Source organism: Sceloporus undulatus, chromosome 1, assembly GCF_019175285.1.
Source record: "Sceloporus undulatus isolate JIND9_A2432 ecotype Alabama chromosome 1, SceUnd_v1.1, whole genome shotgun sequence".
Taxonomy (NCBI): Eukaryota; Metazoa; Chordata; class Lepidosauria; order Squamata; family Phrynosomatidae; genus Sceloporus; species Sceloporus undulatus.
Genome location: NC_056522.1, coordinates 46,736,375 through 46,762,497, shown reverse-complemented (window position 1 = coordinate 46,762,497; position 26,123 = coordinate 46,736,375). Strand labels below are relative to the sequence as shown.

The following is a 26,123-nucleotide window of genomic DNA, read 5'->3' as shown; positions in this document are numbered from 1 at the left end:
ATTGAACTTTAGAAGGAACCCCTTCAGAGTAAGGTTATCGCAAGGGGGCAAAAAGTCCCCCGATGTGTTCTAACGAGCACGAGCGCGGATGCTCATGGATCGTGATGGGAACCAGAACGCTAGTTTACCACACAGTAGAACGCTGCCGCTGCCGCCGGGCATTCCCATTGGGTTCCCAATGTGTTCCAGGAGGTGCCATTTCTGGGAACAGTTTCAAAAGCGTTCCCAGAAATGGCGCCTCCTGGAACACATCGGGAACCCAATGGGAATGCCCAGTGGCAGCGGCGGCGTTCCACCGTGCGGTAAACTAGCGTTCTGGTTCTCATCAGGTTCCCATCATGGTCCGTGCGCGCCCATGCTCGTGCTCGTTAGAACACATCGGGGGACGTTTTTGCCCCCTTGCGATAACCTTCTAAGAGTTGTTCAGCAAAGTCGCCTAGAAAGCTGTTGGGGCCTCATTCTCTGAATGTCTTCAGAAAGAAGCTAAACAGCTACCCACTGAGGATGTTTTAGCTGGAGATCCTGCACTGAGTAGGGAGTGGACATCCATCACCCGTGAAGCCCATCCCAGCTGTTACAATTCTATGATTCTATGACAAATGACCTCCCCTTTCCCTTGGGAAAAATGACAGAATATAAATAAAGTGATTCTTTGAGTGACTGATTCATTTCAGACTGAAGGTTATGATAGATTTCTTTTCTATGCAACATTTTCTGTGTGTATGGAAGCTTTTCCTTCCTAATAGGGCAACAGTAATGCTTTAGGCATTGGACTATGACCCTGGAGACCAGGGTTGGATTCTCTCTTGGCCATGAAACCCACAGCATGATCTTGGACAAGTCACATGCTCTCAGCCTCAGGGAAAGGCAATGGCAAACCTCCTCTGAACAAATCTTGCCAAGGAAGCCCATGATAGGGCTGCCTTAGGGTTGTCATAAGTCAGAAATTACTTGAAGACACACAACACACACACACACACACACACACACACACGTTTTTGTGGTTTCAAACCTGAAGCCAAAATGGTTCAGTACCACATCACCTGCTAGTAAATAAACTGAAGCCTTTTGTCAGGAGACCATTGACCAGAGAGGGGAAAATAGTACATACATAATAGGTATAATGAGACTTAATGGTGGGTTATACTTACAGTCTAAACCTGAAGGCAAGAGGCACTTTGAAAGACCAAAAAATTATGGCTATAAATGATAGATCAGCAACAGGGATCATGTAGCCCATGAAATCTAGTTAGAATATAACTCCCAGAATTCCCCAGTATTTGCTCTGCTGGCTAAGATTGTTGAGCACTGAAATCACTGAGCACAGTATCTGGAGGGCCATTTAATCCTGACTATTGCAATAGAGGCTGAAACTGGCCTTCTCCAAAGTTGAGATTCTAAAAGAAAATTTCCCCAGCTCTGCTCTAAAGGAACATTAGTATAGTCTGATGGATTAGACCAAAAAGCTACCTAATCCAACACCCAGTTTTTTATAGTCACCCACCACATGCCACGGGAAAGAGCTGGAGAGACACCTGTGGCAATCTCCATAGTTGCCTCTTCTGAGTTATTCAACCAAGATAACTCAATTACCCAATCTTTCAAGTATGTTTCTTTATCTTAGGCTTTTCATCAACAAAGACATGCATTTGCATGGACAGAGGTATATGAGCCATTACTAGCAATGAAATATGATTCCATTGCTGATCCTGTTAGCTTCTGTACATGGAAGCATGGGGGAGTGACACATTGCCTTTCATCCCAGACAGGCAAATGTTTGATTGAGTATCCCTGCATGGCATGGGATTGAATTAGATGGCTCTTGGGGTCTCTTCCAATCTATGATTCTCTATTGGGCTAGATTTGAAAATCCCTTCCAAAGAAAGAAAGAGATTCCTGTCTTTTCGTTAAACTTATTGTTCTTGTTATCAGATATTTAAGTACAAATAAAGATTTAAAATAATATCAGAAATATTTTAAAACACATTTTATTTTAACTGCTTTGGCTTTTCTTTTCTGTTCAGTTTAAATCTGTTTATATCCTTAGATAGCCCTTTGTACCTTACTGAATTTTGAACACCAATGCTATGCCACACATCACATTCTGAGAGCCTTAAACATCTTCCCTTGTTCCATGTTTACAATCTTCTGAATTCAATAAAACAAATTGCCACTGCTGGAAAGTGATTCGATAGAAATCAGTAAGCATATAGGTAAAGAGTGGAAGTAAGCACTAGCAAATCTATGTACAACATGGGCACTAATCTTAGATTACTTCAATTTTATTTTGTTCAGGTCATTGAACATTCATCAGATAGCATCATGTCTGGGTATCTCCAGGTGGCAGCTTTCAAGTATGTTTCTTTATCTTGGGCTTTTTATCACGAATGCAGAGAAGGAAAAGGGGTAGATGAATCAGAATCTACTATAGATAACAGGAATACGTGCCATTAAAAACCACAGTAAGTAGACTATCTTAGTAACATAGAAAATCAGAAAATGAAATTCATGGCTAATTGCTTTTTAAAATAATGTTCCCTACCTAGACTGGCAAGAAAGAAATTTATAGTATGCACAGGGGAAAATTCTCTTGCCTACAATCTCGTAAACAGCATTTCCTTTCATTTTAACGTAATCACAATCTGGAATGAAAATGCTGCTTAGCCAGTGGTGTCACTAGGACTGGTGTTACCCAGTGCAATAACTTATGGTGTCACCCCTGTAGACCTCCTCCCACATCAGCCCATACAGAATCCTTAGTAATGGTTTTTGTACTAATGTTACTCATAAATCATTAAATCCTGTAAATCACTGAATGAAATGGTAAAGACATAAAAAATAACAAAATTAAAATTACACCTTAAATTATAATATCATATGCACAGCCTAAATGTATTCACATAGTTTCATGTGGTTAAAGTGAAAATATGGTAAGAAAACAATAAAACTGCAAATAAAAATGTTTAAGAACTACATTGGACTTAAGTTCATTTTAATGTTAAATATTACTGTTACATGGGATACATGAATGGATTAGGTTTGCATAATCAATAATGGCCTAAATAATGTAGAAGTCAAGGACAAATGTATATGCAAATATACTCATAAGTGAAATAATATCCTCTCCCCCTGAAACAAATAGACAAGTATTTCAGCATTTAGTGAATGTCTCAACTAAATCAGATTCCTTTCCTGGGCTTCAAACCGGTGAACTGGTGAATCACCTCATAGAAATCAATGCATTTTGCCAATTCACTTTGAGCCAGAAAAGGAGGAAGTAGTATCCCCTCCCCCCCCCCCCCCCCCCTTCGTCAGCATTGTTTTGCCGGCATGAAATTTTATTATTTTTATTGAATTGTTTTAATTAATTTTGTATGGTCTATTGTTGTACTGTTGTATAATTGCTGTTCACCGCCCTGATTTTAAGAAGGGCGGTATACAAATAAAATTTTATTATTATTATCCAGAGTGGCCATTGTGGCAGCAAAATCCTTGCTGCAAATGGACCAGTGGGGCTGTGTCAGTGGAACAGCTTCATCACTGCTTTTCTCCAAGGGGCTCAGTGCCTAGAGGAAATTAGCTAAGAGCAGGAGGCAGTGGCAGAACTGGTGGAGAACAGCAATAGCAATAACAAGTACATTTCTATGCCACTTATCAGTGCACTTTAGCACTCCCTAAGCCGTTTACAATGTGTAAGCTAATTGCCCCCAACAAACTGGGTTCTCATTTTAGTGACCTTGGAAGGATGCAAGGTTGAGTCAACCCTAAGCCTCTGGCTGGTATTGAATTCACATCCTTGTGGTTATGAATGATTGGCTACAGTACAGGCATTTAACCACCGTGCCACCAGGGCTCTTGGGGAAGGAGGAACATCCCTGTTCCATGGGTGCAGCTGCCAACAGCCCCAGAACAGGGTGCCCAGAATCTGCATTCCAGCCATGGGAAGAGAGAAGAAGGTCCTGCTCCCATCAACATCCTCACAGTTGTTGTCCTTTTAGCCCTTGATGGAATCAGGGCCTCCACCTCTCCTTCCATAGTAGGAACTCCCTCCCCCCCAAGTGATGCCTCTGTGTTTAGCAAAGTGGTACCTGAATCAACTCTTTCTAATTTAAAATGTATTTGAGTCCCAAAAGCCATATTTTAAAGACCAGCTAATTATCATCTGTTCTTTTGTTTTGCTGTTGAACATCCTGCTTTGTCACCAAATGCTTCTGAAGAAGTAGACTTAAGTCTATGAAAGCTCATGCCACCAACTTCTTTTTCCCCCCAGTTAGCCTCAAAGGTGCTTCAAGAGCACTCTACATAATGATTCTACAGACTAATATGGCTATATCTTCTAATTCTGCTTTGTTTTGTACTGTTGCAGAGAAAGGCAAATTGTAATTCTCAAGAAACTGAAATTCCATCCAAATATAGCGAAAAATGGAGCTCATGTGAAATGAAATGAAACAATTCTGCTTAATGTCAAGAATAAGTGAGGAGGCTGCCTTCACTGTGACTGCAGGGAGGGATTAAATTTTCTGTGCTAGTATTCAGCAATAGGATAATGCACATTGTTATCACTTATATGTATGGACAAACCAATCTAGAGAAGGCAGATAGAAGATAAGAAGAATGACAGATGCAAGTTTCCTAAATGGAATGAGTAGCCCCAGAAGCAAAACTTTCCATATCCATCCTATTAATTAAGTTCTACATCCACTGATCTGTTATGAAATCTCATTGAACACAGATGTATGTCTGAGTACACATTTGTAAACATTGCACTGTTAACCACTAGACTCCACCAGCAAACAAAGGAAATGTGGATCTACCTTGTCCCTAGAAACAGTTTCTGATCGGAATCCTACTGTTAGACCTAACTAAAGTAAATCTGTTACATCAGTGGCATTTACCAAAGAGCTTACTTACCATTGAATGATTAGTTCAATGGAATCTACTTTAAAGAGGAATACAAAAAACATTCAGTCAACTGTATATGTCTTTTGTGATAAAGTCCTACATCAACTGCCTATAATGTCAGTTAATATGATGCAGGGCTTACTTGCTGATTTACACAAAATTGGAAAGACAAATGGGTTCAATGTATACTTACTTTGCATAGGCTTTTTCAAGCAATGGTGGCCAGAATTCATTTTTACTGCGGGGATGGACAAATAAGTAATTTCCATTGTGGAAAAGAAGTTGGTCATCTATTACCACATCCACCCAGTCTCCAAAGTGCCAGAACTAGAAAAGAGAGAAAAGGATGAACTTCACTTATAAGGACACTACTTAAAGGCCACAAAAAGGAATCCAAAATGAAATGTTAAAATTCTCTTATAGCACACACAGGCATCCAAAGCAACTAATACCAAGCTCATGTGAGCCAGGTTAACCTTTAAAGCTAAGACCTCTATGTGCCAACATTGGTAATACACAGGAATCTGTGCCACAGCGACAACTGATCTACTTAGCTCAACACTGGCCCCATTCCCACTGGCCCGTTTAACATGGGTGGAACTGGGTAGATCCGGATGCCCCTCCCCCGAATCTCTCCGTTAGGAAGTGCCCACTAGATTTGAGGGGCATTTTAACCCGAATGCCTTATCGGGTTTAACTTGAAGGCACCTGCTGTCAATCAAGCAATCGTCATTGGAAGTGTGAGTCCTTCCCTCCTTTTTTTTAAAGAGCCATGCACAAAATGTCCCAAAGTGCGCACGTTTTGTCAAAATTTAAAATCTCGTGTGTGGGGGGGGGCATTTGGGTCAGTGCAGGTTATGATCTGCCCTTGGCCCCATTTTCAACCCCAAAATGCAAGTTAATGCATCCTGTATCCCCCAGTCCTTGCCACCCCAGAATGCCTCTTACACATGTAATAATGATGATGATGATGATGATGATGATGATGATGATGATGATGATTGATGATGATGATAAATTCCTCACCTCGGAAATGCCAGAAAAGGATGCGATTGTCATGCATTCTTTTTTGCTTTTAAAAGCAATTCAGGGCTACCCCTGAAGAGACAGTAGCAAAAGCATGTATCATTTTGCCAATTGCCTAATTTACAAGAGCAACAAATGTAACATTCGAATTGTGGGATTGATTCGCAAAGGAAAAAAAGTCTAGCCCATTTGCAACATTTCACCTTTGCTGAAAGCCAGCAAATAGAAAGGAAAGTGAACAAGCAGCTAGCCATGTTCTCTCCATCTATATATCTGCCTCAAGAAAAAAAAAACATGCGCATATTTTGTCAAAAATAATTTTAAAAAATAAAAAAGGGGGGGAAGGTGCCTGATGGGAGCTCTGTTCATGCCCTGCCTGTGACCTGAACTGAACTGACCCTTTTCCTCCTGCTAGAGGAGGTTTGCCATTGCCTTCCACTGAGGCTGAGAGAGAGTGACCTGTCAGTTCCAACTGACCCATGGAATCAATTGGGAATAAAAGGGAAATGCAGCGCAGGCATTCTGACTGTAGCATCCGCATATAACACAAATAATAATAATAATAATAATAATAATAATAATAATAATAATAATAATCCAGGAGCAAGAGGAAATGAAAGTAGAACAAGCAAGCACCCAAAAAATCATGCGCATAAATTGTCAAAAGAGGCTGCTTCTGCTGCATTCATTTCCCTACATACCCCAGTTTGGTCCCACAGCCCTATTTCCCTGGGCAATCCTCCTCCTCCTCCTCCTCCTTCCTTCCGACCCTCACCTCCCTCTGAGCTGCCCTGGCTCCTTCATCCTCCTCCTCCTGCTTCATTATAGGATGCCCTCCATGTCTCCCTTCTTCCCAGGCTCCCTCCTCCTCCTCCTCCTCCTCCTCCATCACTTTCTTCACTATCCCCCCTCCCTCTTACAGCCCTTTGCAGCCCAAAAGTCACCCTGATTTCCCCTTTTGCCTCCTCTCAGCCTCCAGTCCTTCGGCTCTTTCCTCCTCCTCCTCTTCCTCCCCTCGGATGAAGGGAGGGAATGCTCTGACTTCTGCCCGCCCTCTGACCTTAATCCCTCCCTGAATTTGCCCGGATCATGATCGAGGGCAAGTTCATATTTTGTGGAACCAGGGTCTTTTGAGAAAAGACGGATTTTAGCCCAATTCTGGATACCCCGGGATAAGGGGCATTTCCTTGTGCAAGCCTCGACATGGATTGTGACAGAATCGGGCCCAGTATGAACTTCACGTGGAAGAACTGATTTCAAAACCAGTGTAAAAGGTAATGTGAATGGCCCCAATGCCTACAACAAGGGTGGGCAGTGTATGTCCCTACAAATGTTGAGAATTCCTCACTAATAGCTATCCTGAATAGATCTGATAGGACTTCTAGTCCAACAACATCTGGAAGGCCAAACTTTGTCCTTCTGATCTACAGTTTATAGAGCCATAAATCAGTTTATATGGAAAAGATTTTGCATGTATTCAAACATAACTCTGTTCTCTCCAATTCCTGTTTGAATCTGCAGTTAAAAATAACAACCTGAAAATCCATACAATGTTCCCTAATATATAAAATTTACCCACTCCTTTCTGTAACATATTCAATTTTTATATCCAGTTTTTGATCTCAGAATTGCATCACAAAATTTGAAGTAGTTATTCTGACCACAGTAGTCCATGCAACTGAAACTTCTCAATTAGGCTACTGTAATGCACTGTGTGTGGAGCTCAGTCTTGAAGAGGACTCAGAAATTAGAGCAAGTGCAAAATGTAGCAGCAAGATTGCTGATCAGAATACCACATGGACAACATGTAACACTGGTCTTAAAGGTGCTGCATCAGCTGTACATTGCTTTCAGCCTGCATTCAAAATGCATTCAAAATGTCAAAGTGAGTTGATATGTAAAGCCCTAAATGGCTTGGGACCTCAGTACCTGAAGGAGCACCTTTCCTTGCATAACTGCCTGAGAATTGGGGTCTTCTGAAGGGGCCCTTCTCTGTGTCCCAAAAGAAATGTGTGGAAATAGCATAGAGCCTTCTCAGTTGTGGTACCCCAACATTGGAATGCCTTCCCCTTGGAATTCTGACTGGCGTCAAGATTGCATTCTTTCAACCATGCAATGTTCCAGACAGAAAAAATGTCCTGCAATCCACTACTGAACAAAGGTGGGTTGAGAATAACAATGGGGAAACGGGAAATGAAAATGGAAGTGACAGATTTTCACACCTCTAAGACCCATTTCCAGTGCTCAGTACTAATCATGTGACAGAAGCCTAAATTCAGTTCCCAATCCCAATGAGAACAGATCCACTGAATAAAAACTAACCCACTGATTAAAAACATATTTTAATAATCTGTACTTTTAGCTATATCTGTTTTTGACTTTTCTAAACTTCCTGAAGTCTCAAGGCTGGGAAGAAGATGGGATGACAAGAAGAATAAGAATACTGTAACTGTTTAATAAATTTCTGTCATACATGTGTCCCTGAATGTGTCATTTCTCTAAACTAAAAAAAAAAAGCCCAAACCCTCTTATCATTTCTTTTTAGGAAAGGTGCTCAGCGTTCCAAATGAGGACACACAATAAATCTACAGTATGGAACTATAACCAGTTAACCATTTTAGTTTCAGTTTCTGTCCTTAAAAAAAGAAGAGAAAGTACAGCCTAAAAGGGATTTGCCCTTTTCACTGCCACTGCGTGCTGACTTGACATTTTCATAGAACAACCCATTACTCCGCCACAATCTCTCTCCTGGGTAGTCACACAGCCAGTTCAGGCCCCATCTTGCCAGCAATTGAAAACATTTCATTTAAAATAAGCTTTTGCTTCTCCTGTTGCTTAATTTAATTTATTTATCACTACTCTTGTCTCTGTGGGTTCTTCCGCTTACTATTGTTTGCTTTTTAAGCTCTTGCTACTGCTTTTAAGTTTGGTAGTCTGTTTTATTTATTATGTATTTATTGTCATCTTTTTTTTGAATTGTTACTCCACTTGAATACCTGCCTTGCCTGACTTACAATAAAACTATAAAAGGAATAAACGATCTGCATTATAAAAAGATAGCAATAAAGATAAGAGAAAAATAAAATCAAGGAATGGAATTAAGAAAAGAACAGAAATGGGGGTGATATTCATATGGAGCTGATTTAATTTGTTCTTCAAAGACAAGAACATATTTAACCTTTGTTTTTCTTCCTACTCTACATTTTCCTAAGCAGCTCTCTGATTTTAAAATGTACAGAAAAATGTTTACAGCAGGGGAAATCGTGTACAAAAATGCACACCTCAAGGAAAATTGCCTACAACTATACATAAGCATTTTCACATGGACACAACTGAGTTGTGTGGGTGTTTTGATTTTATGTAGGCCTATCTGTGAGTTTATATACTGTCGGCCCTTCTTATACACAAATTTTTTATACATGGATTCAAGCATCCATGGTTTTAAAATATTAAAAAAAGTATCAATTTCAAATATCAAATCTTGATTTTCCATTTTTTTATAAGGGACATCATTTTGCTTTGTCATTATATTTAATGGGACTTGAGCATCCATGGATTTTGTTATCCATGGGGGACCTTGGAACCAAACCCCAGCGTATAACAAGGACCCACTGTATAAGTTTCTTTATGATATGTCCATACTCAGAGACAGGATTAGCCAGAGGAAACAAAGAGAGGGAGGGAAGAAGCACTACCCTAGTCCCACTTCAGATCACATGCAAGTAATGCATGAATACCTCAGTGCGGGCAACATCAAATTAAATAGACCAAATGATCTAACCTAGTCTATGATCATAGCTCTCAATCTTTGGCCTACTAGATGTCCTGGACTCCCAGATTACCTGGCCATTGGATCTACTGAGGCTTCTGGGCATTGTATAAGGTTCCAAACCACAAAGGGTGCATCTACACTGTAGAAATAATGCAGTTGGATACTTCTTTAACTGCCATGGCTCTTTCCTAAAGAATCTTGGGATTTGTAGTTTTGTAAGGCACTAGCACTTTGGCAGAGAAGTCTAAATAACTTGTAAAACTAGAGATTCCAGGGCTGCATAGGATGGAACTTCAGCACTTAAAGTGGTGTCAAACTGCAATATTTTTACACTGTAGGTGCACCCTAAGTCACCTTCTCCTTTTGACATACACATGTAAGTGTGTGTGTGTGTGTGTGTGTCCTTCAGTTATTAAAAAAAAGTTAGGTAACTTCAGGTATGAAGTTAAGATTGCTATTTTTCTTTAGGCTTGATATCCATAAAGATTAACTGCCAAAAATGGATTACTGAAGTTTGAAATAGAAAGAAGCATTTGATATCCCTCCCACATTGCAAAAGCTCCCTGTTGATTTAACTTAAAAAGAAATCCAGGAAGCCAAGTTTAAATTTTGCATAACAAGAACTAGAAAGGCTGTGGATGCAAATTGGGTTTATCTGAACCATCAAAGCAAAAGCACTGCTTTGAGCCAGTAAAAATAATCAAGCTTGTTTCATCTTTAATTGTAGCTCTTGGTAGAGAACTAAGGTATAGACAAGAGAAGATGCACTGGGAGCTTCATCTTTCCAAACTCATTGACACTGGTATATATTTCAGCTCTCAACTAAAAGCTGGTGACAGTTACATGTAGTATTTTGTGGTTCATCTGTTGACTGATAATGTTGAAGGGCCAGAATGTGGAAAAATTACTTTCTTGGACTACAATTAACCAAGCTGAGTGGGAAGTTCTATGACTTTTGGTGCCAAAAAGTAACTGTCCCAAGCTCCAGCAAAGTCGTCATCATCATCATCATCATCATCATCATCATCATCATCATCATCATCCTGCCTCTCTACAAAATGCAATCGGGGCGGCTTACAAGGTTAAAATATACAATCCAAAAAGATCAAAGTAAAGTTCTCAGTGAATCAGAAATAATATTTTTTTTAAAAAAATCATGGTTTGAAAGGGTGCAGGGTGACCTGGATTTGTTGGGTTACCAATTTTTTGCTTATTTAATTGGTTCACTTTAAAATGTGTTAATACGGTTTTCCATTTCTTTAAAAACAATAACTCCAACACACATAATAACTTATGGAGAGGAAAACCAATGGAACAATAAGCAAATATCAGTCAAAGGCCAAACTTGGTCATTAAAAGCCAATCAGCAGTCATGTGTTAAAGAGGTTCAGAAAAATCCAATAGAAATCAGTGAAACCAGTTTGCCAAATGTGAATTAAATTAAGAACAGCATTAACAGATAATACAACCTTTTCTGTTTTGTCTGAGACCATGCTTGGCTTAGGAGAACACACTGAAATATTTCAGTCACCCTTCAGTCTTTCAGTCAATGGGTTGGGAGTATCCATTTAACATACTGTTCTTGTACCATTTTTCAAGCCCTCTCTGTCTTATACATTGCTGAAAAGTAGACTCAACCTAGCTGTGATGAACCCTCCACAGAGAAGCTTGCCAGTAAATACATTTGTATTCTTTTAAGATTTGCAGGGTGCTTCCTAGATTTTTTTTTATTCACTTCAAATATTTTTATATTTACTACTATGTCCATTTTAATATAATTTCTTAAAAGATCATTAAGGTGCCTGTTTAGTCTCCTAATATAATATCCAGATATTTGAATATTTAAAAGGGTTTAAATGGAGTGTTGATGTTTGTTTGAACTATATTGTTGGACACAGGTTGGGAGCCCAGGTAACTAGAAGGCGATGAGATCCTGAGCTATCCCTGTTCTAATTCAAATTATTTGCAAGTGGTTTGGTCTTGAATAAGGAATTGACCCATCTGCTTGACAAAATGTTTATTCTTAGTGGGGATAAAAATAGCTAGAACTAGTTTGACCACATGAATCAAAATAGCAGCCTGCATGTTTGGACTCTCATTGAGCATTGGCTATGGGAACTGTCACAATGAGCCCCTGTATGCTTCATAATTTATCATGACATCACAGAATACAAATATATTTATAGCAAATGTAAACACTGCTTTGTTAGTTGATCATCTACATCTTTGTTTTATTTGGTTTTGTGGAGTGCACTTTGAGTTTCCCATGATATTAACCCTTTAAAGGGCAACAAAAATATGCAAGTATGACAGTTAAACTTGTTAGAGTTCAGCTTTCACTAGCAGAACAGCAAAAGTGTGGGTCAGACTATTTATTCTAAATCTGCCTTCCTAAAGAATAAAGACGTACTCAAAAAAAAAAAAAAATGACAAACAAGCAGTCCGTAGTTTAAAAACAAATAATAATGACTTTAATAAATAAATACATAACAAACTAAATCCTATCCTAACTGGTGATGGTTTGGGGAAAGAGATGAAATCTCACAATCATTATTATAGCAGGAAGAGACTGTTAGTCTAACTCAGAGGAGACTGTTAATTTTAGACTGAGAGGAGACAGTTACTGCACTGAGAAGAGACTGTTTAGAATCTTGAGAGAGAGTCTGTTAAACAGCCTCCAAGATTGAGTGACAGGAGTCATATGTATAGATAGAATGAGATAGATAGAGAGAAGTCCCTGTCTAGCTAAGGAGGGAAAAGAGAATACAATACATAAAATTTCCAACAGGTTTTATTTATTATGTTTATATTCCACCTTCATCCTGAATGGGGCCGAAGGCATTTGCAATATGAATTGAGACAAGGCCACTCTCTGCCAAAGAATACTGGTACCTAACAAAACGGCAAACCCCAGGATTCTATAGGATGGAGCCATGATAGTTAAAGTGGTGTCAAACTGCATTATTTTTGCAGTGCAGATGCAGCTTAAGACAAGTTTTTTTTATATTTACTCCTCCATATTATTTCTAGTAAAGTGGTGTCAAACTGCTTTATTTCTGAAATATGGCAGCAGCAAGGGTTGGTTCTACTATTAGGCAGAGTGAAATGACCATTTAGGTCAGCAGATTTTGGCTGTCATATAAAGCAAGTAAATTGCTGGGCATTTACTTTTTTTACTGTAGTTTTACAGAGAGAGAGAGAGAGAGAGAGAGAGAAAGGCTTGAGGGATTTTCTGCCTTGGGTGCCAGAATAACTGGCTTACTGTGAGTGCTATCTACTTTGACACAGTGGCTTCTCTTCATCCTGCAGAGAAGTGACTAGCGGGGTGCCGCAGGGTTCTGTCCTGAGCCTGTTGTGGTTCAACATCTTTATAATTTACTTGGTAGAGGGCATGCTTATAAAATTTGTAGATGACACCAAATTAGGAGGGTTATCTAATACCCCAGAGGACAGGATCAGAATTCAAAATGACCTTGACAGATTGGAGAACTGGGCCAAAGCTAGTCAAATCCACTTCAGCAGGAATAAATGTAATGTACTATATTTATGCAAGAAAAATGAAATGCAGAAATACTGGATATATGACACCAGGCTTGACAGTAGTAGATGTGAACAGGATCAAGGGGACTTAGTACACTACAAGCTAAATATGAATATGAAATATGTGATGCAACACTCATGAGAGCTATGCATTTCTAGGCTGCATCCACAGGAGTATAGTCCAGACTGAGGGAAGTAGCAGTACCAACCTTTTCTGCTTTGGTCAAGCCACACTGACACCACCAAGCTCCAAGCCTAGAGGAACTTTCTCTTCCCATGGTTTGGAGCTTAGAAGTGGTGTGGTGGTGCCACTGACCCCCAAGCACATCCTGTGTCATGGCTGCTCTGCTGGTCTGTATCTGATAATGCCATTCTTTTAAGCAGCCTCAGTGGGTGCCAGAGAAAAGAGAGGGACAAAGGCATGCAAGCTCAGTCCTTTTTATATACAGCTTTAAAGTTAGGGTTAGGATAGATCACTCCTTTAGTAATTAATAATATCAATGCTCTTTGCTACATTTCCATTCCAACTTGTCTTCCAGAGACAGATTCCTAGCTAGTCTCCCATTTAGTTATTTCACAAGCTCACTCCTGCACAGATATGAAACCAGAGCTTGGAAAATATATGGGGTGGTGTCTACAACTCACAGAATCTTCCAGCCAGTACACCTGGAAAATTCTGTGAGATGTAATAAAAAAGTAACTTTTCCAAGCTCTGCATGAAATTATATCAGGCTCCTTATAAACAATCTGTGTATGCAGTTGTTAAAGTAGTGCTTTCCAGTTTCTAGAAATCATTTAAAGTAATATAAAATGTCAGCCACTGCTGCTGAAATAGAAAATAGGCTTTTTATGTCTTTGTAGAAAAAATGATGCACCCTTTACAAAGTTGTATGAAAACTAATAACCAAGCTGTGCTGTGTTAGCAGCAACTCTGAACAGATCATTGAAGAACATTATGGAAACTGATATTTGATTCAGGGATGTGGGGTCTTTGGGCTGTTTTTGTTTGCTTTGGTTTTGATCTTCTTGTCAGAATAAAAGTAGATCCAGTTTTACTGGGCTGCAGATAAGAGGATAGTGGGAAATGTTTTCAAATAATGCCATAGACTCCACTTTTTAATAGAGATGGAAAAGAATTTTGTTGGAGTCAAGATTCTTATATCTCCCACATCTCTTAAGACTTATTGTGAGACAAAGTACATCTTACCTTATATATTTTTAAATTTGTGAGGCTTGTGGGGTTCAGTAAAATATGGCTTAAGCAGAGATTTTAAAAAAAGCAAACAGACAAAATGGAGAAAACGGTAAAGAGAGAAGCTCCACAAAGAGGATGAAATACACTGGGCTTTTTAAACACATAAACAGTTGACCATCTTTTGTTTTAAGTTTCCCCTGTTGTGGCAAAATTCATGTAATTTAACTTTAATATATTTTAATTAAGATGTTACGTATTTTGTCCATCTGTTTTTTTTTTTGTTTGTTTTTTGCTGTGATACTTACATTTTGATTATTACTTGCAGAGAGCAATAAAGAAGTATTATTATCTATCACCATTAACAGCTCTAGGTTCTGGAATTTTGGAACATAACTCACATTGACACTACTACAACAACACACTAGGCTACATACCCGGAAATGGAAAATCCCTGCATAATTGTATTTGAATCCTTGGTCCTTTGGAATAACATTGTTCAGGAACCGCTCTTGTCGAGTCAAAGAACCCAGGGCTGCTAGGACCCAACAATCACCTTGAAGAAGGAAAGAGACAAATTGTCACTGACTTCAAAACTAGTTTCCTACATCCTTAGTAAATATCCCTTACTGGAGCATTAAGAACATAGGAAGCTACCCTAAAAACAGTCTGTCTGGCAGTCTACCTAACTCAGTATAAGGATGGACTCAGATTTAGTTAGGGTTAGATTGGTGGAATTGAGGGGTTTTGTTTTTGTTTTGCTTTCTCTTCCCATAGTGACCCTCTAGCCCAATGAAAATATCACAGAGAATCAGAAGATGTATGGTCCAGAGGGATCCCTGAGAATCAGGTGGCAGCACTTTGTACAGGGATGGACAAGGTAGAAGGGAATAAAATGAGGATATTGCGCTCTAAGAAAAGAAATCTTCCTCCTTAAATTCCTTCATTCTTCATGTTTCTAGCACTGTAAACCTAAGTTCAGCAGTTGAGCACTGAGAAACAGTTTAGGTGTCCAAAGAAAAAAGGCAGACAAAGTTACCAAGAGAATGTGAGCATAGTAAATGTAAGAGTTCTAGGTGTGAACAGTTTTCAGTGCATTGCCCTTTGCAGTGCTAGAAATTTAGGGAGTAAAATGGGGAAATCATTTGAAGAAGATAGCATTTTTATTTGGGAGGCAGTTCCCTCATTTTGTCCCAGTTGTAGCTGTCCCCTGATCCTTGTGTGAGTGTAGCTCATCTGCCCATGGTAGTTAGATGCTTGGCCTGGTATTCGTGGACCAAAAAAAGGGACACACTAAGGTTTCTGGGCATATAAACAAGGGGAAGCAAAGCAAGAACATAAACCACCATTTGATGATTCACAGGTCCCCAATCTTCCAGTCTCTTGTTTCATCACTTGCTGCTTTGCTGACATTTCCACCTGATCATCCCAATAAAGGGATAACCCCCAGTGATTTAGTCCATGTTTGTCCTCTCTGCCCCCCTTTTTGGAAAGTGTATGTGGGGATAAGTACTGGGGATCATATTATCCCCCACCACCAACCTCACAGAAGCACAACTAAGGTATGGTGATTGTTTCATTTTTCATTTTTTCATTTTCCTCTTCCCAACCAGGGAATTGCTGGATTCTTCCATTCCCTCCTTTGCAGCATGTATCAAACTTGCCTTTTCCCCCCAGCCTCAATTGTGTCCGCCACTGAAAACTCTTTCAATGTACGGGCCATCTCCTATGTAGACAATATCAATTTATTCCTTGTGAGATTTGCCTACCACTTTACTTGTGGGAACAATTTTGTCTTCAATCACTCTGACTGTATGACCTATAACTTTCTGTCTTTGCACTGAATCAGCACAACTTCATACCACACAGACTCCCATGTTTCCTTTTAAGGTTTTCCAACACACTGTATTAACTTTACTTTCATTCTCTCACCCTCACCTCTTCTCAAATGTGCTATAACCACTGTTCCTTCTCCTATTTCATATGCATGCTTTCTTTTCTTGATGTTTCCCTTGCTTCCTTGCACAGTCTTCCTTTATCAGTCAAGCCATTCCCTTCTTCTCTTCTGAACCTCTCCAAGTAAAAACTATATATATATATATATATATATATATATATATATATATATATATACAATGGTGCTTAAAGACACCTAACTTTGATGGGACTGGGTCCTGGATCAGAAAAGTACTCTTTTCTGCTCTGATTTTCCCTATATAAATATATAAGTCAATAATGCTGATCAAAGTACATGCAACCGGACAAAAGACAAGTAATGAGCTCCTCTATTACACATGTTTTAAGACTATGAAATTAAGCTCAGGAGAAAATAAACACAGAGAAGTTCTTTTTTTTTCTCATGATACCAGAATGTTGGATAAACTGATGAAACTGACTAGGAGCCCTGGTGGCGCAGTGGTTAAATGCCTGTACTGCAGCCACTCATTCACAAACCATTAGGTTGTGAGTTCAATACCAGCAAAAGGGCTCAAGCTTGGCTTGCATCCTTCGCTAAAATGAGTACCCAGATTGTTGGGGGGCAATTAGCTTACACTTTGTAAACTGCTTAGGGAGTGCTTAAGAGCACTGATAAGCAGTATAGAAATGTACTTGCTATTGCTATTGCCAATAGTGAAAGATTGAGGAAAGGGTTCACTTGTTCCTATAGCATATGGATAAGCTATGGAATGATGTATAATATGATGGCAGCCAGATGTTTTTTAAAGGTTTGGGGTTGGAGGAGGAGATTAATGGAGGATAAAGCTATTAATAACTGCAGGTCATGGTAAACATAGCTTGCTTCTGGAATGAGAAGCAGTATGCCACTGAATATCAGCTGCTGGGGAACTATCAAGGGAAGAAAGGGTGCTTGCATTCATGTTCAATTTGTGGGATTTGCATAGGTGTTTGGCTGGCCTCTCTCAGGGACGTAGCCAGGATTTTAGGAAGGGGGGGTCCAGACTAAGTGCCACCATTATATTGGGGCTTGGATGCGGCAGCGCAGCAGCACACACCATTCATTTTTCTAACGGAAGGGGGGGTCTGGACCCCAAGAACCCTCCCTTGCTACGCCCCTGCCTCTCTTGAAAACATGATGCTTGACTAGCCTGATCATCGACTCACTGCATATTTTTGTACAATAAACATATATCATGTTTGGGGATCATGTTCAGTGGTCTTGTTTACATTTTCTGCATGTCCATCAAAATGGGCAAACAGAACTTACATATTTAAAATCTGTATACACATAAACACTGTCCTCATGATCATTTGTATGCATTTGTTAAAGAACAGATCCTACATCTATAGCCTGCAATCATACAACTTTACACGTATAAGATCTGTTCAAAAATTCTGAGTAAGCACCACAAATTAGGGGCTGGCAAGTGGGTTCATTCCCGAGTCCCTTATACTTCTCCATTGAACATTTCACATTAGTTCCAAATAAGAGTGCAGGGGATAAATGTCTGTAGAATGAATTTTTTAAAAAAATGCACAAGCCAATTACACTGTGACAGAGTTTATCTGCTTCCTATACCATTGCAACAAATAAATACACATTGGCAGGATATGCTAAGAAAGAGAAGATATGTTTCTTCAACTGCAGATCACTGGGCTCTAAGAGACAAGAGAATTTGAATCTTACCAATTTGTCCTTGAAGAATATCAGCTCGGCTCACACCATCCACAAATAAACAGGGATCCCTCATTATTTCCTTAAAAAGAGAGAAAGAAGAGAATCATGTGAATTTCCATCTATTTATGGTAGCACATACTTATATTTTGTTGAGTGAACATAGTATGTCACTCCTCAACTATGTGATTGTGTACTCAGTGGAATCTGAAAAATGCTAATGCAGAAGCAAGTTCCTATGATAATCCATAGCAAGTATGCTAAAAGCTGCTTTTTATATACATTGGGCCCTGAGTATCAGCTGGGGTTCAGTTCCAGGACTCCCACACACCACCCAGTGAATGCCAAAATCTGTGGATGTTTAGATCCCATTTTATACAATGGTATAGTAAAATGGTGTACCTTACAAAAATGGCAAAATCAAGTTTGCTTTTTATATATATATATATATATATATATATATATATATATATATATATATGGTTGAATTTGTGGATGCAGAATCCATGGATGTAGAGGATTTACTATAAACAACTCTGGGAGTCCCTTCAAGCTGAAGAGTGAATACATAAAATAAATTTCCCAGTTCTTGGTGGACATATAGGAGCTTGGATTTTGAGTTTGTCATCAATGAGTCAACAGTGTGATGTGGCAGCTAAACAGTGTGATGCGGCAGCTAAAAAGGCCAATGCGGTTCTAGGCTGCATCAATAAAAGTATAATGTCTAGATCAAGGGAAGTAATAGTGCCACTCTATTCTGCTTTGGTCAAGCCTCACCTGGAATACAGAGTCCAGTTCTGAGCACCACAATTCACAAAGGATGTTGACAAATTGGAGCGTGTTCAGAGGAGGGTGAATAAATGGTGAAGGGTCTGGAAACCATGCCTTATGAGGAAAGACTTAGGGAGCTGGGTATGTTTAGCCTGGAGAAGAGAAGGTTAAGAGGCGATATGATAGCCCTCTTTAAGCATTTGAAAAGGTGGCACATTGAGGATGGAGCAAGCTTGATTTCTGCTGCTCCAGAGACTAAAACATGGAACAATAGATACAAGCTCCAGGAAAAGAGATTCCACCTCAACATTAGGAGGAACTTTCTGACAGTAAGGGCTCTTCAATAGTGGAACACACTCCCTCGGAGTGTGGTGGGGTTTCCTTCCTTGGAGGTCTTAAGCAGAAGCTGGATGGCCATCTGTCGGGGATGCTTTGATTGTGATTTCCTGCATGGCAGGGGGTTGGGTTGGATGGCCCTTGTGGTCTCTTCCAACTCTACAATTCTATGGTTCTGTGATCACTCCAAGTTGAGCCTACCAGAAGAAATGAAGAGGTTTTCAGATATTCCTCTTTTCTTTTGATGCCCCTTGCTCTATCCAAAAATCTGTTTGGTGGGTTGATGTACTCTCCAGAACAAGAAAGTGAGTTAGCAGATTAAATGAAAACTGCTCACTCCTTCTTCTGCCAACAGCATCTTCCACCAGACCAAAAGGTTTGAGGAATATGTCTTCACAGAGCTAGTGCTCCTGTTGAACGAGAGTTTCCAATTTCCACCATAGTGTGTAACATGTAAAAAAGATAATTTTTACATTGTTTTTTGTGGTTTTGGGGGGCAATGTGGCCATGTTCTAGAAGAGCCACATAGCCCCCAAAACCACGAAAAAAACTACGGATGCCGGCCATGAAAGCCTTTTACTTCACAATTTTTACATTTCTCTTCTGAAGAAATACACCATCGCCAGAGTGAAAAAGAGCCTACTCATTGCTCATATGGGGAAAGGCATAAGTTATATTCTTTGTATTCCTATAATTCACATTCAAAATGTAGGCTCAAGTCCATGGCTGCCTGATTTGTAAAATGGAGAGCAATCCTAAAATCAAGAACCAAAGGAATCATAAATGTTATTGTGGCTGATAACTGCAGCCAGAAAGATAGTTGAACAGAATTAGAAAGCTAAACCAATGAAATGTTACTAAACGTTTGTTTCCAAATGCCATGATCATTTTTGAACAAAAACCTGGAGTCATTAGCTTCTTTGAGTTTACTAAACCTTGCATAAATGTTTTCTTAAAATGGTATACTTGTAGAATAACAACACAGTCCTAACACTATAGTTGCCTCCGACTACTGAAGTTTAAAATTAAGACAAGCTCATTCTGCCAGCAAAAAATGCAGTCCTTCTGGTTGATTTCAGAGATCTGCTGCCAGAGCCACTCTGCTGGCTAAGATCTGTGGGTGGCACAAGAAAGGAACTGAGTAAGACTAGAGCCAATCCCCCTCTAGCTCAAGGTGACTAACAGAGTGCCAGCACAAAGCTGAAATAGGGCAAAGACAGGCCTTAGTAACTTGTCACATTGCTAGGCTGAGTGATTTGGATTCAACACATCTTCAGCTAACCTAGCATTGGGTCGATTTGCCTTTGGCTATCTTCACTAGCTTGTATTCCACTCTAGTTTCTTTTCTCCTAGTGTAACCTGAAGGAGGTTGAATTAAGTCACCATTTTGTTCTCTCAGTTTGGAGGTGTTGGATGTGTCATTTTGTTTCTAACTTTAAATCACGGTGGTGGTTTTCAGTTTTAAAGCCCCCAATGGCTTAGGTTCTGGGTTGATCACAGATGACTTTCTGCCCTGCAGGTTCTATTCCGTATCTAAAACCTAGCTCCATCTTTTCAAGCCAGAGGTGTTGCGGATGGCAATGATGAGAAGCAGTGGCTCCCCAGTGGCAGCATCCTTCTTATGGGTGAGTTGTATTCTAGATTAAATGTATCACTGAAGATGGACAAAATTGTGTTGACTGTTTCCTATAATAAAAAATAAATAAAAAGAAAACCATATTCAGATATTGACTTGTGTGTTTGTTTTTAAGTATTTTCTATTCCCATTTGTTTTGTTTTTTATGATCACTGTTGTTCCTTTTCTTTTTATTTGCTACTTTATGAACTGCTGTTATTGTTATTTACTTGATTTATGTTACTTGATTGCTGTTATTGTTATTTACTTGATTTGTGGACTTAATATGCTAAATGTTATTATGTTTTCTATAATTACTCAGTTATGCAGTTATGGGATATGTATACATAAAATGAACAAATATTAGCTGAGAAAGGTTCAAAACACATCCATACACTTGGTGATTAGGTTCCTTGTGTTTTTTCTTGTACCTGTTGACTTTTCCTTCTCACCACAAGTTTGACTGATAACAACTTTCCATTCTTCATAGTGTATACACAGGCTGGTGTTGAAACATGTATTTAAAGCTCAAAAGACAGCTAGATCTAGGTATGGTGTGATTTGGCAAAGCCTATTTGCTCTTATACACCCATTTTTTGTAAATATAATTATCAGTGAGGTGTTTAATACAGGGCAATGCAACAGGGAAGGTGCTTGTGTTAGTTTGCTTTGGGCCATAACGTCTATGATGCTGGAATTGAGAATCAGAATATCCTGTTTTCTCTTTGAAGGTCTGGCATTAGATCACATCAGAAATTTGAGCACTCCATGTGCCTTAACACCCCAGTTTATCAGAACTGAAAGAGACTGATGGGGTTATCCAGCTGGGCCCTTTTACCTAAGGCAGGAAATTCTTTATCTACAGCATCCATAACAATGTCACTCTAGATTCCAATACCATCCTTTACAAAAGCAAGATAAAATGGAAAAGTCATATTTTCAGGCATCTTCCCTAGATAGGCCATCTTGCACATCTTTTAAAAAAATCTAATTTATTTCCTTGTCAGGCTGTCTTTAGATGGGGTATGCACCAAACTGAAAGTTTGGTTCAGATTATGCTCTTCTTGGCCAGTATAACTATACTGGCATAGGGGGCACAGGTTGTATAGACAGTAGCACAACAGCAGGGATAAAATGTGATGGAAGGGAGGAGGATGGCACTGAAAGTTAAAAGACAGGGCAAGTTTTTCTAGTGGTGGAAGTGTGTCTTCTGTCCTTCTTTTGCTGCTGCTCACTACTCTCTAAAGTGCCATATACTCTGTTATACCACAAAAGGATTTCAGCCCCTGATTTCAACATGTAAACCTTACGTCTGGCAATTGACCCAATCAGGTTGCCACTCACAAGGACCTGGTATGTCATCCTAGCAACAGATAGTAGACAGATTGAATGCAAACAAACAATTGCTTTTACTTCAAGAATACTGAGTGTGTAGGGCAGTGGATACTCTTTAAGTGCTAGGATATTGGGCATGAACACCAGATGGTACTTGAATTTCAGTGCTGAGTTGCTGCAGTGAAGGCGAAGCATGAAAAATAATATTCAGTCACTGCTAAATTATTACATTGCATAATGGCAGACTCCTAAGAAATTTAAAATTAATTAAATATTAGAAGATTTTAGCAGATCCATCTGCTAATTTAGAAAAACAAATAGCAGATGAGGGTGCACTGGTAGTGAACAATTGCATAAGAATGATGTTTGCTCATTCAAGAGAAGTGGTCAAGGTGCGGAAAGCCTAAGAGGAAAAGGCTCACTTGAAAAAGACCAGCTGTTCCCCAAGCTCGGTGTCCAAACAGCTGTGTTACGATGTTAGAATGTTAACATAGGCAAGAAGCCTAAGAAAGAGAGTAAAGAACACTAAGGAAACACGAAGATTTGTACACTGCAAGAGAAAGATTATGAATATTTTGGTTTGGGTGAGGAGGAAAAGAATAATAAAATAAATTGAATCAGGAGCTAGGAAGGAAGAAGAAAAATATTTGATTACAGAAGGGAAAGCCAGTTACACCAAGTCATAAGCACCAGATAATGTTATTACTCCTGGCTAACTCCCTATCCACACACTGAATAGGAAAAGGAGGAAGCAGAGAAAGTTGTTTGTTGTTGTTTGTTTTGTGAAGCCCACAATCTCTCCTGTAAAGGACAGTGACAAGGTAAAACCTATGCAATTATATAAAGGTGGGCTTATCAGTCAGTCAATCTTCCTTCCCTTTCCACTCTCCATCTCTCACACCTTCAGCATTTTCAGAGTAATGAAATTAAAAAGAAACTATTTTTCAATGCAGGCAGCTGGTGTTTTTGAAGCCCAAATCACAAACAAGGGCTCCTGCAGATTCTGCTCTAATCTGGGGCACATTTCACCTCAGAAACCACTTTAACTAGTCCAAAGGGGCTATGTTCAGCTTGGGCTTCACCCGAATCTAATGCACACTCCAACTCTTTACCACTGGGATTTCCATCATCTCCTTTGAAATGTTCATCCCAAATGTATGTGACTGAGATTTAATGAGAATGCAGAATGAGTTTGATAGGTAACAATATTTCAGTATGAATATTTGCCTTTCTTTAGGCAAACTACATCCTGTTCCTTAGATATCAGTGTAATGGGAGACTACCTACCCCCTAGGCCTGCATTTGTGATCTTTATGCAACAGGGTCTGGCAGCTGAAAACTATGGTATGCTGAGAACTACTCTGTTCTGTACAAAACAAAAAAAAAAAAAAAAAAAAGGAATTTCCCAACATCATTCCTTTTGTTAATATTACCAAGGCATGACTTGATGTGTTTATATGGGGGTCACTGAGGGTTTAAGCCCTACACACTCAATATTCTTGAAGTAAAAGTAGCCATTGTTTGTTTGCATTCAATCAGCTTAATGAAATGGAAACAACATTTCCTGCTTACAACTGCTTCATAAGAAAAGGTGTCATTGTCTGTTCAGCCAATTAAATTAGATGTAGATTTCAGCAGCAATTGATGTCTGTAAAGATGAAGTTGCATTATGTGATGCTACCATTTGCTCTAGTTCAGCAGCTCTAGCACAAGACCTTCTGAAAGGGCATGACTCATTACAGTGAAGTCAGAATTCCTTTCCTAAGGCATGAACAGGTGCCCCTGTTTTTGATTCTTAGACAACTGAGAGATTTGGGCTAAGCTGTTAGGATGGTCATTGCTAGGGGACATTGTACATGGCCTAGTGCCAGAGAAAGAGCAGAGAAAGAAAACAAGGCAGAAAGGTCACACACCTTCCTTCTTGACTTGAGCACCAATGTCAGAGACACCACAGAAAGGCCTTTCTCATTCGGAGCCCTTCTGACACACAACTGTTAACATTTTCCCAATCTTACCCAGCAGCAGACCCACTTTCCTTGGTCATGCTCTTGCTTTGAATGCCTCTGAAGAAAACAAGCAACCATTTTGTTGTCCCCTGCTTGCCTTGCCAGTCTCAGCTCATTCTAAACTTCATACTATTTATGCAAGCTTGGGTTACACATCTGTACTCCTCAGTGTCCCTCCTTCCACTCCTCCTACATGCTCTTTTTTCTTTTCACATCCTTCTTGAATTTGTTGGCCAGCCACATTGTCTTTTTCAGATGTTTCCCATTTTTCTTCCATGGGATTGTTTGTAGAGCTTATCGCACACACATTTAACCCGACTGCACCCTAATGGAATGCAGCCAGGACGCAGGATGTAGGTGGGAATTATCACATGTAATTTGCTGCAAATTCTGCTGGCTGAGTACAGCCCAACTGCATCCTAGCTCCCACGCATGCTTCGGCAGCAGCTTTGCAAAACTGGGAGCTTTCTGACTTGGCAAAGCAGCTGCCAAAGCATGCCTGGGAGCCAGAATGCACCCGTGCTGTACTCAGCTGATGGAATCGGCAGCAAATTGTGTGTTTGCATCCTGCCTGCATCCTGCATCCTGGCTGCATTCCATTAGGGTGCAGTCGGGTTAAATGTGTGTGCGATAAGCTTCTGTGGTTGTGCATTTTTGGAACTCCTTCTGCAAGGGTAGGAATTCTTGATGAACTGATGTAGTGTAACAGTTTGTTGAACTAGGACTCTGGAAACCAGGGTTCAAATCCCCATTTGGGTATGCAAGTGACTTTGGGTGAGTTACACTCCCTCTGCCTCAAACAGAGCATCTTCTGAACAATTCTTGCTAAGAAAACCCTGTGATAGGCTCACCTTAGGGTTTCCATAAGTCAGAAACAACTTGAAAACACATAATAACAATAACAGTTTCCAAGACAAAGGAAGTAATAGTCCCATTATATTCTGTACTAGTCAGGCCTCATGTAGAATACTGCATTCAGTTCTTGGCACCTCATTTAAAGAAAGATGTAGACTAGGTGGAGCACATTCAGATAAGAGCATTGAGGATGATAAGAGATATGAAGAACAAAACGTATGAGACAGAAAAAGCTGGGCATGTTCAGCTTGGTGAAGAGAAGACTGAGGGGTGCCATGATCATACTCTTTGAATGGCTCAAAGGCGGCCAGAAAAAGGAAGGTGCAGGCTTGTTCTCTGTTGCTTCACAGCATAGGACCAGGTCTAATAGTTTTAAGTTACAGAATGGTAGATTTTGATTAAACAATAGAAGGAACTTCTTGACAGTAAGAGCTGTTTGACCTAGCAAAGTGGTGGGGTCTCTTTCTCTGGATATCTTCAAAAAGAGACTAGACAGCTGCCTGCTTTAGCTGGATTGCTTATTTTGAGCCAGGGGCTGAACTCAATGGCCTATGGGATGCCTTCCAACCCTGTGGTTCTATGACACATGAAATAATGAGCTTCAAATCAATACAAAACCTATTCCTGTGCCTTTGACAGGACCAGCTTTACTGTTTTACCAGGAGACAATATGGAGCCATTGCTTCAGGCAGTACAGGGAAGAAGAAAGGGAAGGTAACTAAGAGTTAGAGGACAAAGCTGAATATGTCAGAGGATGTTCCCAGTATATCCAGAGCGGTCCTCTGTCCTGCAGGCACAAAGTAAGATTTCTGTGTACATCAAATGGAGGTGAGCACCATCTCTTCTTTACCTCAGGCAGCAAAAGATTTTCAGCTGACCACAGCCTTTAACAGCAGTTCCATCTACAAAAATCTGCAGGGGAGTTTTTCATGGTATAAAGATCAAAATGATAACCTATCATGTCCACAGGTTAAGGTGCTCTTGAAAAGCACAGGAGCTGGGAACTAAAAAAGTTAGCAACCGCTCCTTTGTCTAGATGTACATTACCAAACTACTCAGAATGGGACAAAAGCCCAAAGAGTTTCCTGGAAGAAAAGAGTGCTATTGCAATATTAAAATTGCATGTTTTTTCTTTAAGT

The 26,123-nt window shown here is 39.7% G+C and overlaps 1 protein-coding gene across 1 annotated transcript in view; it reads right to left on the bottom strand.

Annotated features, from left to right (window-relative positions):
• The window catches only part of CAPN13 (calpain 13), a 106,885-nt gene that overhangs the window by 70,435 nt on the left and 10,327 nt on the right, over positions 1 to 26,123 (bottom strand). Inside the window, exons 3-5 of the mRNA XM_042446033.1 lie at positions 18,079 to 18,148; positions 14,870 to 14,988; positions 5,096 to 5,229 (exon numbers count right to left, since the gene is read on the bottom strand). Of these exons, the coding sequence (XP_042301967.1) occupies positions 5,096 to 5,229; positions 14,870 to 14,988; positions 18,079 to 18,148 (323 nt within the window). The remainder of the gene's footprint in view (positions 1 to 5,095; positions 5,230 to 14,869; positions 14,989 to 18,078; positions 18,149 to 26,123) is intronic.